This window comes from Dermochelys coriacea, chromosome 14, assembly GCF_009764565.3.
Source record: "Dermochelys coriacea isolate rDerCor1 chromosome 14, rDerCor1.pri.v4, whole genome shotgun sequence".
In the NCBI taxonomy this organism is placed as follows: domain Eukaryota; kingdom Metazoa; phylum Chordata; order Testudines; family Dermochelyidae; genus Dermochelys; species Dermochelys coriacea.
This window is the reverse complement of record NC_050081.1, coordinates 14077071-14094732: the sequence shown is the minus strand read 5'-3', so window position 1 is coordinate 14094732 and position 17662 is coordinate 14077071. Positions and strand designations below refer to the sequence as shown.

General features: G+C 46.4%; 1 protein-coding gene across 2 annotated transcripts; it reads right to left on the bottom strand.

Moving 5' to 3' along the window:
- Positions 1-9117: 9117 nt before the first annotated feature.
- MRPL27 (mitochondrial ribosomal protein L27) lies at positions 9118-17660 on the bottom strand. Of its 2 annotated transcripts, XR_005288796.2 has the most exons (5): positions 17503-17660; positions 13509-13631; positions 12636-12703; positions 11817-12181; positions 9118-9285 (listed from the first exon to the last, which is right to left on the bottom strand). XR_005288796.2 is itself a non-coding variant. In XM_038371209.2 (4 exons), exons 1-4 carry the CDS (start codon positions 17549-17551, stop codon positions 11975-11977), a joined length of 447 nt encoding a protein of 148 aa, XP_038227137.1. In that variant the 5' UTR covers positions 17552-17660; the 3' UTR covers positions 11750-11974. The 2 variants fall into 2 exon arrangements, 1 of the variants encoding a protein (XP_038227137.1); XM_038371209.2 differs by lacking the exon at positions 9118-9285 and having other exon boundaries at positions 11750-12181.
- Between the last annotated feature and the right edge of the window lie 2 nt (positions 17661-17662).

Sequence of the window (17662 nt, the reverse complement as noted above, 5' to 3'; positions counted from 1 at the left end):
TGGGAAACCCTCTGTTTGGGAATTGTCAAACCACCCGTGTATTGCAGGAGCAGCCCTGTGTCTGCAGGGATAGGGATCAGGTGACCTGTTAGTTTGGCTTTGGGAGAGTGAGCTGGATACTATTCTGGCTTGTGCATAATCTAGAGAACTAAATTCTACTTCCCTCTTCTGTTGTCACTGCAGAGTGGTGATATGCAATCCAGAAAGAGCCCGATGTGAACCACAAAGGCAAAAGGCACTCTTGTGTATGGAGGGGCTGTTTGTGGTTTACATTTGAAATATCACATCTTTTGGTACATGACTTTAGAGGATCTTTGGAGGACCCCCAAATATGAGGCTGCACCTCTCCTTACCCACCTACTAAGAGGGGATGTGGATTCCTTTAGTCTGTATATGGCCTTGTCTTCACTGCAAGAAAGGTGTGTCCTTATCTCAGGGTAAAAACTTTTTGAAGAGAAGTCTGCACTTCAGTTATCAGGTCAAGTTGGTGACTAGGGTTTATCTTGATCTCCTAACTCATGTGAAAACTGCAGGCTGCCTTCTGTGCACTAGAATTCTGCATCCGGTTAATGACACCCCCTCCTTGTTTGTTTGTAGTGAAGACAAGGCTTGTATCTCTTCAGCTCTCCATGCCTTTTGTCAGGGTCCTCTGCAGAGACGGCAGAAGTGAGAAGCTGATATTTGCATGTAAACAAACAAGTAGGGAAATGTCTGGGGTCTTGTCCACACACACAAGTGGTACCACTTTAAGTCTACCACTCTAGTTAAAGCAATACCGTTCATCCCCCTTCCCCTAGTGTGGACACAGTTATATTGGTGAAAGGTACTTTCATATCAGTATAGCTTGCTGCCATATGGGAAAGGGGAATAAGCTATATGGGTGTAATGCACCTTTATAAGTGCATTCAACTAGGGGTTGTACCAATTTAACTATTTCAGTTTTTAAAAAATTGTACTCTGTACTAACATAGTTAAAGTGTACAAAAAGTATGTGTAGACCAGATGAGATAGTCTTTATGAGCAATAAAGAGCAAAAGTAAATGCTTTGGTTTGCTTTGCAGTTCACCTTTACGGATCCAGGGCTGATCTTGCAGGGTTGGCAATTAGGAGAAAAAAAACATGTTGACTAGTAAACTATCAGATTTTCTCTGAAGTCATTAAGAGACAATGGGATCCCCACAATGCCCTTTCTGCAGAGCCACTTTGTTGGAGAGAGAGCTATAAATACGCTGATTCCAACAGGAAAAGAAACAGAGTGGATGAAACATAAAACCCTGACCACTTGTAATTAGTAAAGATCACATGACACTTTTCACAAGCGTGTGAGATTGGCCTTGGCCAAATTCCAGTGAGGGCAATTACAGTTTGCCTCCTCACTTCACCTGGAGATTGTGTGGAGAAGTTATTCTTTGCTGGAAGAGATGAGTATAGTTGGAGCACGTATCTGGGAACAGTAGATGGACCAGAGCTCTAATTCTGGCCCTGCCACCAACATCTTACTGGGGAAATTGACCAGAGTAGCTATTGCAGAATGATGTCCTATGCCAATGCTCTTAGTCCAGAGTAAGGGTTTGTCTACACTTGAAAGTTTTATATCAGAGTAAGGTGGGGTGTGAATTTAAAATGCAGTTGCTATTATGGAATAGCACCACGTGTGGACACTTATGCCAGAATAAGAGTGCCTCATTCATGTTTGTTTAATCCATTTTCACAGTGGATTAAGGAAAAGGAACTCTTGTTCTGGAGTAAGTGTGTCTACACCTGGAACTATCCAGAGTAACAATTGCACTTTAAATTCACACTATATCTTATTTTGAAATAACTTTTCCTGTGTGGACAAGCAAATGACTTGCCTCTCATACTGGTTTTATTTATGCTATTAGAAAGGTGCTTTCCCTCCTCTCTCTACCCCAGGTAGCTCAGTCAAACTATCTTATCCTGATTGAAAACTCCATTTAACACTACCATACTAAACACAGGGCTTGTACGGGTTCAAGTTGAGTTAATCTGCTTCTAAAACACTAGCATATGCATACTGCAATGCACCACAGCGCATTAACTCCACACTTACCACAAACTCTGGAGTCTTCTTGCAAATGGACAAAGTTTGCTTCAAATGGAATTAGTTCAGTCTGTGGGTTATGTGTACACAACAGCTGTGCATCGCTGTTGGCGTTCTTCAAGCTATCCCTGTGCTGCTTTGCAGTCGACCATTACTGACCTGTCTGTTTACCTGTGTGCCCTCCCCTGCTGTGGTGTCAAGTTCCCAAGATGACCCCTCCCTTGTTTCAAAGTTGCCGTCCCCTGCCCCTGAGGCCAAGCAGCAGTGCTCATTGAAGAAGGAGCTGGATGGCACCTGAGAGCCAGGATCTGGTTGGAACTCTGACTGTGACTGAAAGCCAGGCCCCATTGCTGCAGGGCAGGACTCCGGCTCAGTCCCAGCCAGCAACTCAGGCCAGGACCAAAGAGGGAAGAGCCTCTGGAGTGGAGGGAACTTTGGGGTGTAAGTAGCTGCCTGTCCAATGGGTGGTGGTACTGTGTTAACTGAGCTAGCTTCTGTTCGGGGGGCCCTGTGGCTGCAGCAGATGGGAGATAGGAAGCATTCAGAGTTTCCAGCCCCTGCCTCACTTCTCCTTTCTGCTCCTGCTCTCCGCTCCCCCCACCCCAGCCCCCCTCTATAGTCCCAAGATGGCGGCTGCTCCATGCAAGCACTTGGCCTCTGTTACATGCTAAAGCCCTGGCCATCTGCCATTCCCAGGTCCACGCTGTGAAGAGCACATACCCATCTGCCTGTTTTCCTTTCCTCTTTCCTCCGCTGTCCTGCCTGGGAAATTCCTGCCTCCCTTCCCCCCAAAACACCTGTTCCTCATCTCAAAATGGTAGCTGGCAGTATTCCTCAGTCATAGCCTCTACACCACCCCCGCCCACAGCAGAGTCAAATAATGAAAATCCGGGTTATGAGGCCCTGCATGTTGGTACACTGTAGCTCCATGTATTTCAGCACTTATCTCAAAAAAAGGGAGCCCTTCCCCTCCGGAAATTCTCTTGCTGGTCATTCCAGGTCTGCAGAGTGACCCCCTTCCTCTGATCCAAGCCCAGAAACAGCACTGCCCAGTGTGTGGCAGATCCAGGAACTGCTCCTCTGGTACCAATTGCTCAGTGTCCTTCTCCTCTTCTTCCTCACCTTTGGCCCACTTCCACCTCTGCTGAATCTCCTCCAGCTGCTAGAGGAGCTGCTGCTGCCTCCACATCGGACACTCGGCGGTGAGCAGTCTCCACAGCCAAATCTATCCGGCTATGAGTTCTGAAATACAGCCCAAGCAGCTTCTATGTACTTGGGGCTGTCATCACAACGAGTGGAGCATTGCTGGGTCCATGCTGGCCAACAGGAATCTGAAAATGGTACTTGCCCACCCGCAAAGGAAATGAGGGTGGGGGGGTGAAGACATGGGAGTTTTCAAAAGTTTGAAGCCACCTGACTTCCCACAGTTCACAGCGAAAACAATCCCAGGATGCACCCTGCTGTGCAGTGATGCAGAAGACCACAGGATACCCTGCAAGAATCACAGAAGTGTTAGACTGGAAGGGACCTCGAGAGGTCACCTAATCTAGTTCCCTGCATTCAAGGCAGGACTGTGTAATAACATTCCTGACAGGTGTTTGAATAACCTGTTCTTAAAATCCTCCAATGACAGAGATCCCACAACCTCCCTATGCAATTTGTTCCAGTGCTTAACCACCCTGATGGTTTAGGAAGTTTTTTTCTAATATCCAACCTAAACCGCCCTTGCTGCAATTTAAGCCCATTGCTTCTTGAATGCAACACCCTCAGTACACAACAAGCTGCTGCTGTGGGTACCCAACAGGCGTTCCGTGTGCACACTACTGGCACAGCTTACGTACAGCACTTTATCAGACACACTGCAAAAAGCTTTTCATTTCCCACCCCATCATCCCCTATCCCGTCCTCCCCCACGTAGACAAGACCACAGATTAACACCTTTCACTTCATTTTAGTAGGTTACGTTATAGCCTAGGGTAGCAGCACACATTATATTGTGAAGCCATGGCGGGCAGGGAAATTTTGGCCAAAGGTTCTAGGGCAAACTGCTATTTTTTTAAGTGCCTTGAGGTCTTTAACGTTCATAGAGAACAGACCCCAGGCTTTTAAAGTCATATCTTAAAGGCCCACACAGGGAACTCAACCTTTCCCCCTTGTAAGGACAATGGGTTGAGTCCACCTTGCTGAAGTGTGAACCAGAGTCTTCCATGGTGGCCAGATATTTCCACCCAGGAGATGATGGCTTAATAGTGTAGACATCAGGCTTAAAAGAAACACTAATCAGGCTTGTCCTTTCTTATGGACAACTGGTTGCCAGCCCTAATTCTGCTGGCCTGACCAGATGTGTGAATGATGCCAAAGGGAACACACTTGTGAATGGTGGACACAGGGAGCAACAGCATGCACTGAGCTAGGGATGGGGTAGAGAGTAACTGGGCAGGAAAGCCAAACAGAATGGGAGACCCAGGGGGGAGATTTCAGGACTGTTTACAGAGCTGCACTGTTTCTTGCTGGGAGTGTGGAATGCCCTCTTAAGCCACATGCCATATGGTCTCGGCACTATAGTAGAGGTGAAAGTGTTATTGCCTGTGTTCAGCACACTGCGCGCCTCCCTAACCCCCGGCATGCACACCGAATGCCAGAGATGGGCTCCCACCTTGTATTCATTTCTCTTCCTTTCCTGTCCCCTCATGCCATATAGGATTGTCCTCCTCCATACTTCAGCAGTAACCAGCGGCTGGTGGGACCCCAATCAGGAGCACAGCAATTGGAGAGCCCTGCCGAGAATCCTGGGGTGCAGGTGAGGGTACGGTGTTTCCCCTTTTGGGGTGGGTAAGAGTGCTTTGGGGAGAGGGCTGTTGTATTAATTTTGATACAATAAATGGGCCCAGAGAATCAACAGTCTTAACGTGACCCTGTTGCTGTCTAACAAAGTTTTAAACAGCGTTCCGGGTGTGATGTATAAAGAGCTCTGTCTGCTTAGTACCACAGCAAACACACCATTACAAAAGATACAGAAAAGGAAAAACGGTGACAACATTTGCACTGTAAAGAACTAAGCGAGGCTTCCATTTTAACAACACCCCTTGTTCCCTTTCCCGTTAGCCACAGACAGGTTTTGGAAGGACCCCCTCCTATTTATGATAGCCTTTGAGGTGGTATGAACGATGATCATAACTGGAGCTGTTAGTCTGATCCCATTTTCCTGAAAGACAAGATAAACACACACCAGAGGGAGGAGGAAAAACCCAACAAAGCTAGAAAAGGCAGTCATCCTGGTCCATCTCGCGTCACGATGGTTTTCAGGGTCAGGACAAGGCAGGCCCAACAGTGTAATGGTGGATCCTCGAGTCCCAGGAGAAGGTGGAGGTTGCAGCATGATGGTAAAACTCACTTCCTGTCCACCCACCTTCTAGCCAACAGTTGTCAGCATTCTGATTTCCCTCCCAAAGTCTTTGTCTTTTAAGGACCCAAAAAGGGAGTGATGGGCAGAATAGTCTGTCCTCTCGTTATTCAGCAATTAGGCCTAATTTCGAACACACCAATTTTGGCTCATAGATTTCCAGTCCCACACCCTTCTTGTGTGTCAGGCATGATCTTAACACGGTCCTTGTAGGCCTTTTCGTTTGTACCAATTAGCCTGTTTCCCTTTTGCACCTTTTCCCAGCAACTCTTATGGGTTATTGTGGTATTTTATGCACTTTACTAACTTCTTACACTTGAATTTACAATTAGGGTAAATTCCTAGGCCCAGTTATTACAACTGGGCTGCAAAGAGATCATGTCATGTAGTGGAAGATGCTTTGGGTATGGAGGCTGGGGGAATCTTGGGGTGCAGGGGAGGGTATTTAGGTGTGGGGCAATTCCTGGGTGTAGAATCTGGATAAAATCCCCTTAGAGGTGGGTGCAGGATGCCAGAGAGAATGGTCCTATTGCAGAAATGATTTGGGCATGAAGCTCCAGACAGAATCTCCTTGGTGTGGGTGCTGCAGGCCTGGGGTTGCAGTGAGAACTCTGGGGCACCATCATCACAGGGTGCTGGCATAGGTGCGTTAGACACAGGGCTCCACAGACACCTGTCTCGGGGGGGGGGTACTCAGAGCGTTGGTATCCTGAACAGAATTCCTGGGCTGTGGCATGCTGGGCCATGGAGTTCTCAGCAGACTAGGGCCGCTGACTGACTCAGACAATCATATGACATGTTTCCCTGCTGGGCGGCATTGGGTATTTCTAGGGAGATGAACTATTCTGCGTTGGGCCCCCCAGCAGCTATCAGCTCCCTCCCTGGGAGCAGCTGCGCTTGCCAAGCTACGAGAGCGTGCGGAAGAAGGATCGGCAGCGGGAGATCCATCAGCTGATTGCCGAGAGGTTTGGACTGTGGGTAGACCCCTCCCAGGAGGTGAGTGGAAGGCTGCTTCAGCTGCCAAAATCCTGCCTCCAACTGTCTAGAAGCACAGCAGTGGTGCCATCCTGTTTGCCTACAGGCCTTCCCCCAGCACTCTGCCGTGCAGTAGCCCTACTGGGATCCGGGAAGTGGGCAGGCGAAGTCCGTCCACTGCTAAAGGATCCCCCCCCCAGCCTAAGAGGGGGATCCACAGGACCTGGATACCAAATAATTCCGGGGGACAACTAATGAAATAACAGGGACAGCAGTGTTGTCAAAGGGTCAAACAAAGGGAACTGGATGGGGACACCGAGCAGAGAACCCCGGACAGCGCCCACTGCTCCTCAAAGGCATCAAGGTAGTCAGAGGACGCCGCCTAGAGGAACTCTGCCCGGATACGTGAATGGACCGAGGATCGGAAATAGGCCCCACAGTCACAGTAGCAGAGGATTCTGTTCTCAGTCTCTGAGGTTGCCTTTCTCTGATAGCATTTCTCTCTGGGAAAGGCACACCTGGGTTCCAGGAAATTCCCTGTGGTTACATTTCTACAGGTTAATGACTGATCCTTTCCCAGTGCATCTGCAGAGCACTAGGAGAGGGGACAGGGCTGCTGGTCTGAACCATCTGTTTGAAGATGGGAATGTGACTTTGAGATCTAACAGGATTCCAAGTCCTCCTTTCCTCCTCTCCTTATGCTGGCAGCCCTCCTCGCTGCTACTACTGTTGAATGTCTTTTTCCCCTACCTAGGCTTGTTCATAAGTTATTGGATTGTGGGGCTTTGCCTGGTGCTCACCTTCCAACCCTTGAGCCTCCCGCTCAGGAGACTAGTGAAAAGCAGGTGTTCTGTCTGAAGTGTCCACATCCAGGTGAGGTCAGCCTTGGGGCAGCACCCCAGGTGGGATAAGTTGCTGTACCAAATGGCATCGTCTCAGTCTTGCCACACCCAGGGTTGACTGGGGCAGACTGGAAATCTGAGACTCTTTTTAATACAGTGGGATTCCTCTACTGACTTCCTTCCTTTAAAGGTTGAGCCATTAAGCCTGTCTCCAAAAAAGAATTAGTACAGTTGACCCTAGAACAACATTTAGCCCCGTCTCCCAAGGGCAGGTTGCATGCACGGAGTGCGTTACATGCGCTTACTAAACCTCCTAGCACCTTGCGAGGCAGAGAACCTGAGGCACAGAGAAGGTAAGGGCCTTGCCTCAGAGGGAAATAGGGATAGAGCGGGAGTTCTGGCTCCTAGCTCTGTACCACACACCTCACCTCAGATTGATTTTCTGTGCAGAAGTGGAGATGTTTTAAACACTCAAGCCCAGATCCTCACAGGTATTTAGGCTCCTAACTCCTCCTGATTTCAGCAGGAACTATGGGCCTAAATATCTTTGAGGATATGGGCCACAGATACCACAGTGAGGGGTATATGAAAACCTGAGTAGTCAGCTCTGGCTTATACTTATAAATATAAGCAATATATATATAAATTGCCCAGCAATTTATAGGTGGGGGAGGGGAATATGCAGTGGCTAATCTTATTTTAACAGGAAATTAATAGTTTCACAGGGAAGGTTTCCTGAGAAAAGGTTTTTAAGGGGAACGCTGACAGATCCCTGAACTTACCAGCAAACGCCATAGCTAGGGATGAGGAGCTGGGCTGTAGGAGTGGGTGGGATGGACTGTAATAGCTGCATTGGATTTCCACCGTAACTCTTTAGAAACTGCAGTTGGCCTATAATCTCCTCCTGCACACTTATCTAGTTAGCAACATGAAAAGTGCTGCTGTTCTAAGAAGAGTTTAATTGATGGCCCAGAGTATTTAATTTCAGAGCTGTGGCAATGGTGTGAAAGGACTCACGTAAACCTGTTCTATAACATGGGGTAATCTTTGCCACTGTGTTTCTGATCAGTGTAATAATGGATTCCTCTTTCCTCTCTAATAGCTGCCACCTCCCTATGAGCAAGCCTTAAGGCATCCTCCAGCCGTCCCAGGAACTGGAGCAGAGTCAGAGTTACCAGATGGACACAGATTGCTGGACACATTCCAGGCTTCCATCAGCTACCAAACTCAAAGGAACACAGCTGTGTAGAATGGAAATCAACCCTGGAACATCTCTCCTTCCTTCTGTGGCAAGGACAGCAGGGCCTGTGATGTCTCCCTCTTCCGGCAGGGCAGAGTGGAACTTCATGCCTTCATTCAGTCACACAAGCAGCTGAGAACCACTTGTGCAAATCACAGGCAAAGCAGTGGACATTTCCATCAACTCACTCCCCTACAAGAACGAAGGTGGAGTGAATACAAGGATCGATTTAGCAGCTATCTCTCTCCCAGAAACAGTGAACTAAACCTGAGGGGATTTCTGCTCCACCATTTTCACTCTAGTAGCCTTATCTTAACCAAAGACCATGGAATAATCCTCAGCCATTTCTGTTGTATTTGAGGGGGCAGAGCAAAGGTGATGGTCCACTCAGCCAAGGACTGTCTCTGGAGCAAAGGCAGGGAGCTGTTTCGCTGTAAGGTACACCTCTGTGAGGCTGCAGCAGCTACTGCCACACACTCAATTAAATCTCAGAAGCTAGGCCTCTTGTCCTCAAATGCTTTATCTTATCTACTTCTTATGTTAAAACATTTACCTTATCAGGTACCAGTGGGAATCCTGACCTGCAAGTGACAGAATGAATGTATTTGTACTAGAGCTGCTATCATCAAATCATAGCTCTGTGCTCCACATTCCTCGGGGATCTAAAAACTGCTACGTGGAGGAAGACTTGTAAGTTCCGACAAGATAAAGGTTCAGCAAGGGCTAGGACTCGTGGAGCAACTTGCTGTACAATCCCAAAATGCTGTAAACAAAGCAGAGAACAGCCGCATTTCAGAACAGCATGAGCTGTGTGCCACAATGGGCAGGTGGGAAAGAGTTAATGTAACCACAGGGGACTTCACCCTGAAAGGAGCCAAGGTAGAACCGTGCTGATGACAACCTAAGTTACTCAGTTCCCCTTCATAAACAAATGGCTATTTGAATTCTGCTCTCACAGACTTCTTCGCCCAGTTGGGAGTTCCACACTTTTTTTTTTTTTGGGATGGTTCCAAGAAGGGAATGGAAAATTCTTTTCTGCAGTATGTGGAACCTAAACACAACAGTATAGTGCCAGTGCCTGAGAACCAGGAAGTGAAAATAACTAGAGACAAAAATAAAACCAACCAGTCTAGGTTTACGTCCAAGGTAAGTGAAAGTGCAAAATATAGTTAGCATGAAGGTTTCAGAGTAGCAGCCGTGTTAGTCTGTATTTGCAAAAAGAAAAGGAGTACTTGTGGCACCTTAGACTTTTATTTGAGCATAAGCTTTCGTGAGCTACAGCTCACTTCATCGGATGCATTCGGTGGAAAATACAGTGGGGAGATTTATATACACTCACACACACACACACAGAACATGAAACAATGGGTTTATCATACACGCTGTAAGGAGAGTGATCACTTAAGATGAGCCATCACCAGCAGGAGGGGGGGGTGGGGGAGGAAAACCTTTCATGGTGACAAGCAAGGTGGGCTATTTCCAGCAGTTAACAAGAATGTCTGAGGAATAGTGGGGGATGGGATGGGGGGGGGGAGAAATAACATGGGGAAATAGGCTTGAATAGAGACTGGGAATGGATGAGTCATTACACAAAGTAAAACTATTTCCCCATGTTATTCCCCCCCCCCATCCCCCACTATTCCTCAGACATTCTTGTTAACTGCTGGAAATGGCCCACCTTGCTTGTCACCATGAAAGGTTCCCCCCCCGCCCCTGCTGGTGATGGCTCATCTTAAGTGATCACTCTCCTTACAGTGTGTATGATAAAACCCATTGTTTCATGTTCTCTGTGTGTGTGTATATAAATGCAGCCGATGAAGTGAGCTGTAGCTCACGAAAGCTTATGCTCAAATAAATTTGTTAGTCTCTAAGGTGCCACAAGTAATCCTTTTCAATTAGCATGAAGGACTCCCTAAAAAAAATGATTTGACATTTACTAAAAAGAGGCAGAAGGCAAGGATAAGGATTTTTTTTTAAAAAGGCCCACTATGCTAGAAATTATCGGAACAGAAGTTTAACACCTTCTACTATTAAAATCAAACATTTTTGAAGTCAGCTGGCCTTATTTTGTCACTGGTTCCCCTGCCCTTGCACAATGCTGTAACATGAGCATTACAAACATGGGAGGAACTCAAAATGCAGACAAATTGCTTCGGAATGAAACTTTAGAAAGTCATGAAAATATTTCTATTGACTGTAGGATTTTATTTTTGGCCACAGTATGGCAATTTCCCTTTTGAATATGCTTATCATGGCAGGATTGGACATGACCATAATTCTATTTCATGATTAATTCAGAAAAACATTTTATTCTCATTCTCTGAAACTGTCTTTGGAACAGGGAGCTCCTGGAGTTCCCTCTGCTACCTAGCAGACAGGAGTTTTACAACAAAACTTCTGGCAAAGATGCAGGCTTCACGCAGTACAACCAGAGCTCACCATGTGAGCACAGATGATTGTTTGTCTCCCTGGACTTTCCCCTCAGATGATAACCGCAAACAGTGGAGACAGCTCCTTCTGGTACTTGTTCATGCCAATAAACTGCAGTGTTGGGAACCCAGTAACTCCTTGCATGCAGGTTTATAGCTGTTACCAATACACTGCAAACTCTTTCATTAAGAGGAGGGGGAGAGACAACAAGAATTCAATACAGCCTCTGATCCCCACAACAATTTGCTCCCATCTATTAGAAACAATGCTTATAATTAGCACACACCAAAAGGCATCATCGTTAGACTGACTCAGTAACTCCTGAGTAATGATCCTGATGCTGGAGCCTTCTGCAATATTGGGCCTCAGTTTCCCCATGTCTCAGGGGAATAGCTGCTTTCCTATTTCACATATGTTATGAGAGTTCATGTTTGTAAACATTTGAAGATGTAATTATCATCCCGGTTTTCCCAATGAGGAAACTGAGGCAGAAGTTGAGGCTCAATGCTGCAGAGTGAGTTGGTGCCAAAGCTGGGATTAGAACTCAGGTTCCCCGTCTTGGACTGACTCCCTCCACAATTCCCTTTCCGGAATTCCCAGTGTACATCAGGTGCAGTTAGGACAGGAGCCGTTCCAAGGAATGCTGAGAATCAAAATGGCCATACCTAGAACTGGATAATTCCTGTGCAGAAATTGCAGTATGTCTGGCTGGATTGGTGCACAGCTGTCTAGAAGGGAAAGGCAGCTTTGCTGAGCCCTTTTTGTTTTACATTTATTCCATGAACACCCTCACGCTGTTAGAGAATCTCAGAACATTTATTGGATATATATTTCTACAAAAAACTTCAAGGCAGTCCGGGTTACCTTGTAACTCTCAAATTTACACCCAGTGAGTTCCAGGAGCAGGAAACTGGAGTCGCCAACAAGTCATTTCAGAGCTAGAGGAGTCCTCCAGACATCTTTTTGATTGATTACCTTGACAGATGTGGTACTCAGTCATTACTGCGTGAGGCAACAGAGCCTCAGAGCATGGTGACTAGCTTGAAGCTCCCTACTTCTTTGGTGGGGACAACGTTGATGAAGGTTTTGTAAAGCACCACTCCTTTTGGTAGACGACAGATCACTTCCCTGCTCTCTTGGCTGCGGGGTGGTGGCACATAGACCTCCTTGGTGAATCGCACAATCCCATCCTCCAGAGCAAAGAGAGTCTTGTTACAACCCATCCCCACCTGGAAGAGATGAACAGTATATTGTTAGAAAGGGAAGGCGGCTTTTAGGTCACTATGTATCATTTAACCAAGTGGAACAAGCCACTAGTCTGATGGCCTAGCTTCACCTGATGTTTCAAAGGAAGGCAATACACACAACGCACTCAGGGAACTGCAGACAGTTCTGCACGCTGTGGGGGTGGGGAAGATTATTCTAATCCTGAAGCATGAGAACTGATTCTCTTAACTTCATGTGCAAAACTTTCAACAGTAATAGTCAAAATTCTCCAGTTGTTTACTAAATCTGGCTCATGCACTGACATGATTTTGAGTGAACTGTAGAAAGTGTTTGGTAATGAAACAATGATTTCAGGATTCTATGGAATGCACCTGAGGAAACCGGGAAGAGTCTTGCTAGTTAAGGCTGGATTCTGGACTTTGCTGTGGAGAGCTATAATAGATGAAAATAACTCACATGAGCCCCTGGATGCCAGCGTATCATCCGTTGGGTGGCTAATGTATTGCCTGCATGAACAAATGAACCTGCAACAGAGAGATATGGATTCAGATTACAAAAGAATAAGCATCTCTATAGCCTGAGTGCTGGCAGAATGAGAACTGCTCAAGGGCTCACAAAGCCAGCATTGGTTGGGATGTTTCCTACGGAGGAATTAGAGTTTGGGATAAAAACATTTGAAGTAAGAACGCTCCTACCAGGGAATACAGGGCAGTTGATATGCAATGGCAAAAAGCAGCTTTAGCCTTTGAAAAGATCAGTTTGAGGGTACAAAGCATTTTCTGTTTGCTGCAGGCATTTTTTTTTATTACCTTTTACACCAGTTTTTTCCATCAGCAAACCCACCCTAATTGTTAGGCACTCAGTTACAGGCATCTGTACTTTGGCTTCTACTAAGCCTCATAATTCTCCTCTTTATCAATACTTGAAATGCCCAGCTTCTGAGCACAGTGTGAGGGGAAAGGGCACTTATCAGGTGCCCCCGAGGGTGTTCCTCCTCCCAGATTCCCCAGAGACAAGTTAAATTAGAACCAAGACATGTTTCTGATTGGTAACTTCAATTTGCTGCACCTAGGCAGATCTGGAAGCGAGCTTGTGTTACTCTAGCCTCCTGCTGGCTACTCTCACAATGGTGGTTATGTATGCAGTGTTGTTGTAGCCAATGGTGGTTAAACCTTCAGATTTCTTTCTCTTGCAAAGAATCACAAACAACCCCTCCCATCTGAACTCTGAAACAGAGCAATTTCACATGCAACAGTCCCTGATAACCAGGCAACAGGGAAGGGCACGTTCCAGAGCGTATAAAGCCGCGGGACAGACCGACTGACTGACCTTCTGTTTTCTTATAGCCATAGCGTTTCCCGGGACTGTGGCCACCAAGATTTTTTGAGCTGCCCCCACTCTTCTTGGATGCACATCGCACCACAACTGCAGTCACCTGCGGAACAGCCAGAACTGTATTCGAAGGAAGAAAAATAAAAAAAGTTTTAAAAAAAATATCTACAACAATAAATTCAAAATAGGCAAATATTTACATTTCCTTTTAAATCAGGACAAAAATTAATTCAAAGCTCAGTTGTGTCATTTCAAAACAAATGTTAAAGCCAAAGATAGAAAAAAGCCCTTAGAATAAATGTATAACAACGATAATTCATATTTAACCCATTGCGTCTCTCCTGCACACAACCAAGTCGCACTTCAGAAAGCATCCGGCTACCTAAATGGAGTAGCAGAACTCTAAGCAGTGCATCTAAATGCAAACATTCTGCTATTAGTTGTGGCCATGCTCTTTAAATCCTGAGCTACAGAAACAGTTAAAGAAAACAGTCAGTGTAGCCAACTGATATGAGTACAGCATTGGTATTCAGGACACTTGGAGTTTATCTTCCACTAACTCACTCAGTGAACTTGAGACAAGTCACAAATACTGTATGCCCCAGTTTTCCCATCTGTGAAATGGGTATTAATACTTAATCTCAAAGTGTGAGGTTTAGTTAGTGTCTAAAAAGCTTTAACAACCCCAGAGAAGTGTCTATAGAAATGCTCGGTTTCATTATCAAAACCCCGATACAGGACAGTATTTAATTGCTGTCCTGAATTGGGATAAATTTAAGCACATGCCCTAGTAGCCAAGGCCTGGGTTTAAAAAATAAAGTTGTTACAGTAAGTGATTTGTCTTTCTCCTTGGAACATGTCGCCTTTTCACATCACAAAGTTCTTCCATTAAAAACCAAATACACAAAATCCATTGTCAAATACATTGAAATGTTTAAAATCAAGGAAGTCTGACCCTTTTGTAAATTCCACTTCATAAGAAGTGTCTTGGATATAATTAGTTCTTTTTTATACAATCAGCAGCCAGTTTCCCTTTACTCTAAATCCTTCTATTCAGATGTCTAAGTAGTGTGTTACTAAACCGTGGTTGCCACAAGTGTCTCATTTCCTTATTTAAAAATAGCAATAGCACATTATAACATATTTTGCAAATCACAAAGATTTGGGGGGGAAGGGGAGAGGATGTCTTTATAAAGAACAATGTATTACATTTGTTTAGAATACATTAAGTAAAAGAAAGGGCCTGTGACTTAGAGAAATAGCAGCGGAATGGGGAAAGGAAGTAATGGGATTTATAGAGCTCCTGGCACAGTATTTTTACTAGATTGGGATTAAATTTAATCCTTATCTAAGAAACTAACTACCTTTGTTTGATCTCCAATGTAATTATTTTATATTTTAAATCATACTGTGCACTGGTACAGTATCTCATATGAGGACATCAAAGCGCTTTACAAATATCAGTTAAAACCACATCACATCAAGTGTAGTAGGAAAGTATTTACATTTTATAGATGGGTAAACTAAGACACAAAGCTTAAGGGATTTGCTCAAAGTCTCACTATGAACTGGTGACAGAACTCAGAAGTTCTGAGCCCCTCCTGGAGAATGCCCTGACAGCAGCTCTCTGTTTTTTATTAGGAGAGGATTTTAACCTTGAGCACCACTGCTGACTGTAAATGCAGCAGCACAGCACAGAGAGAGTGGCAGTCTCACAAATGAGCAGATCCCCAAGTTATTTAGGTTTAGTTTGCTTCATTTTGGTTAAAACCAGCCTCTTAAACTCCATGTTAAAGCCAAACAGCAGTCAGTGCACATCACAGACACACGGAAAATGAAACTACAAGTCATTGGTCTGACTTACAGCCATCTCATTTGCCCCAGGCTTGATCTGCCCTGATAGTAACAGCAGTGAAGGTACCATGGCCTCTTATGAAAAATTCTGAGACTCAATCACTTGATGTGGTGGTTGGAAATGTGTGTGAAATCTCCTGGGTGAGACAATGCCAGTCCCCCTACTTCAAAAAAAATTTCCAGTCCAATACACCATCTCCTTCCTCCAAGTCCCTGTTTTCTTCCTCTTCAGCCCAGCACCTATCAACCCAGTACAGTTCCCTTTCCATAATATTTGATGGACTCTCCCCTAGGTGGCTTCTTTACCAGACAGCTGTTCCTCAAACTGCAATAGAGATGGGTGTCCTATTGCCTCTGGCTATAAGATGGTGAGTTGAAAGTTTACAGGGGGCTTTTTTTTGGGGGTGGGGGGGAGGGAGAATGGGGCCCTGCAGTGAAAATTGGTTTTAGATGCCTGATCAAAAATGTTAAGATCAGCCTCCAGCCTAAGGCCAAGCTGGTTGCTGCATACTAAAGCAGTTGTTGCACCACTAGGCCCCCACCCCCCCTAAATCTTGTGGTTCCTCCTACAAAAGGAACTTCCCTCCTGTGTCCACCAGCCAGTGGGCATGGGGGACACATTATACAATCCCCTGTTGGCCACTCCAGCAGCGCAAAAGAGGCGGTGGTGACGTTCAAGCTTCTGCTCTATCAAGAGGAAGCCCTGCAGCTGCTGCAACCCTATGGTCCCCACCTGCTCAGATCCAGCTTTGAGTCTGAACAGGGAGCTCACATTTGAGAGGGAAACTAGCAGCCACTCCCTGATCCAGTCTTCCTATAGCCAAAGCTTCCTAACCCCAGCTGACCAACTCCTCCACCTGACTTGCCCCACATGTTAAGCAGGGGAGACCATCCATTTTAAGAACCAATGGCCCCATCTGACCTCCCAGCCCACAACCAGTTTCAAAGAGAAATGGAGATTAGGAAGTGGGCATGCTGTGGATGGCAGGGAGGGAAAGGGGCAACAGACTTTTTTAAATGAGAACTCGGATTTTCCTTTTCCAAAGGCTGCTATGTTAAAGGGCCCACCTGAACCCATTCCAATTCATCAGTTAACAGTAAAAAAAATAAACGTGACCTGGTGCAGAAGGATTCTCTACTACACACTATTCAAGAGGCCAATGAGTGTAAAACCAGAGTAACTCCACTGAAGGCGATATGCAACCAGGGATATGTAACATATACCTACCTCCTCCCATGTCAGATCTTATATACGTTGGGACAGCTCTACTCTCAGGTAGGCAGATGTAAGAACCAGAGTAACTTCAGTGACTTCAATAGTTCTAATGGTGTCACTGGCAGCAGAACTAGCCCAACCTATAAGAACTGGCATGTGCAGATGTGCATGGCATAGACATTTTAATGTCCCATACCTGGCAGAACTGTATAATTTTATCAGTCCTATTAGCACATCAGACTACTCTAACTTCAAATGCTCTGCTAGGGATCAGGGCATGATACAGAACTCTAGAAAGAGTGCTCAATGGGCAAAAAAGGGTAACTAAGGAGGGAGGGAAGGAAGGGGGGCAATGGCTGTTAATAATACCTAGCTCTTTTATAGTGCTTTTTATCCACTGACCTCAAAGTGCTTTAAAAAAGTATCTGGCATCTAAGGGCACACGTACAACCTTGACGCTAGATCACAGCAGGTACCCAGTCCACAACTACCTCTCTGTGCCACCCTTCCTGAGATCATCCACGGTTTCGACTTTCATTGGCCCCAACATCACTTCTGAAGCCTAGGCAGCCTCCCATTAGGCTGTGACCACTACACACCTGTGACACAAACAGATGGCGCCACAACAGCCACCCTGCCCCCTTCTGGTACTAAGAGCCCAGAGGCTAGTGAGCGGGCTCGGGGGCTCCCTGCCTTCCACACACACAGCTGTGGCGGGCGTACTCGGGGAAAGGGCGATTTCCTACCCCCCGCCCGGGCTGCACTTAGATCAGGGTGGGCGAGGCCCCCTAAGTCCCTCGCCCCAGACGGACTCCGCCTCTAACTCTCCGCTTCCCAGGGCTAAGCCCTGCCCCCTGCCCCGTCTCCTCCGGGTCCCTCCTCCCGGGAGCGGACGCGCTTCCCCCCGCCCCGTACACTCACGCAGCCTGTTCACCGCCACCAAGCCCCGCGGTCGCCCCAGCACCGCCATCTTCCCGCACCACCGCTTCCGGGGGAGGGGCTTCCGCTTCCGGCGCACGATTTCCGGTCAAGACTAAGAGGAGGCGAAGGCGGCTGCTTGCAAGGCGGGGGCGGGGCCAGA

Excerpts from the sequence above, each read along its gene's own strand:
- MRPL27 (XM_038371209.2), bottom strand. The coding sequence starts at position 17,551 with ATGGCGGTGCTGGGGCGACCGCGGGGCTTGGTGGCGGTGAACAGGCTG. Across the intron at positions 13,632-17,502 it reads GGTGGCGGTGAACAGGCTGC|TTCTGGCTGTTCCGCAGGTG; the intron begins GTGAGTGTACGG and ends CTTCGAATACAG. Across the intron at positions 12,704-13,508 it reads TGGCTATAAGAAAACAGAAG|GTTCATTTGTTCATGCAGGC; the intron begins GTCAGTCAGTCG and ends TCTCTGTTGCAG.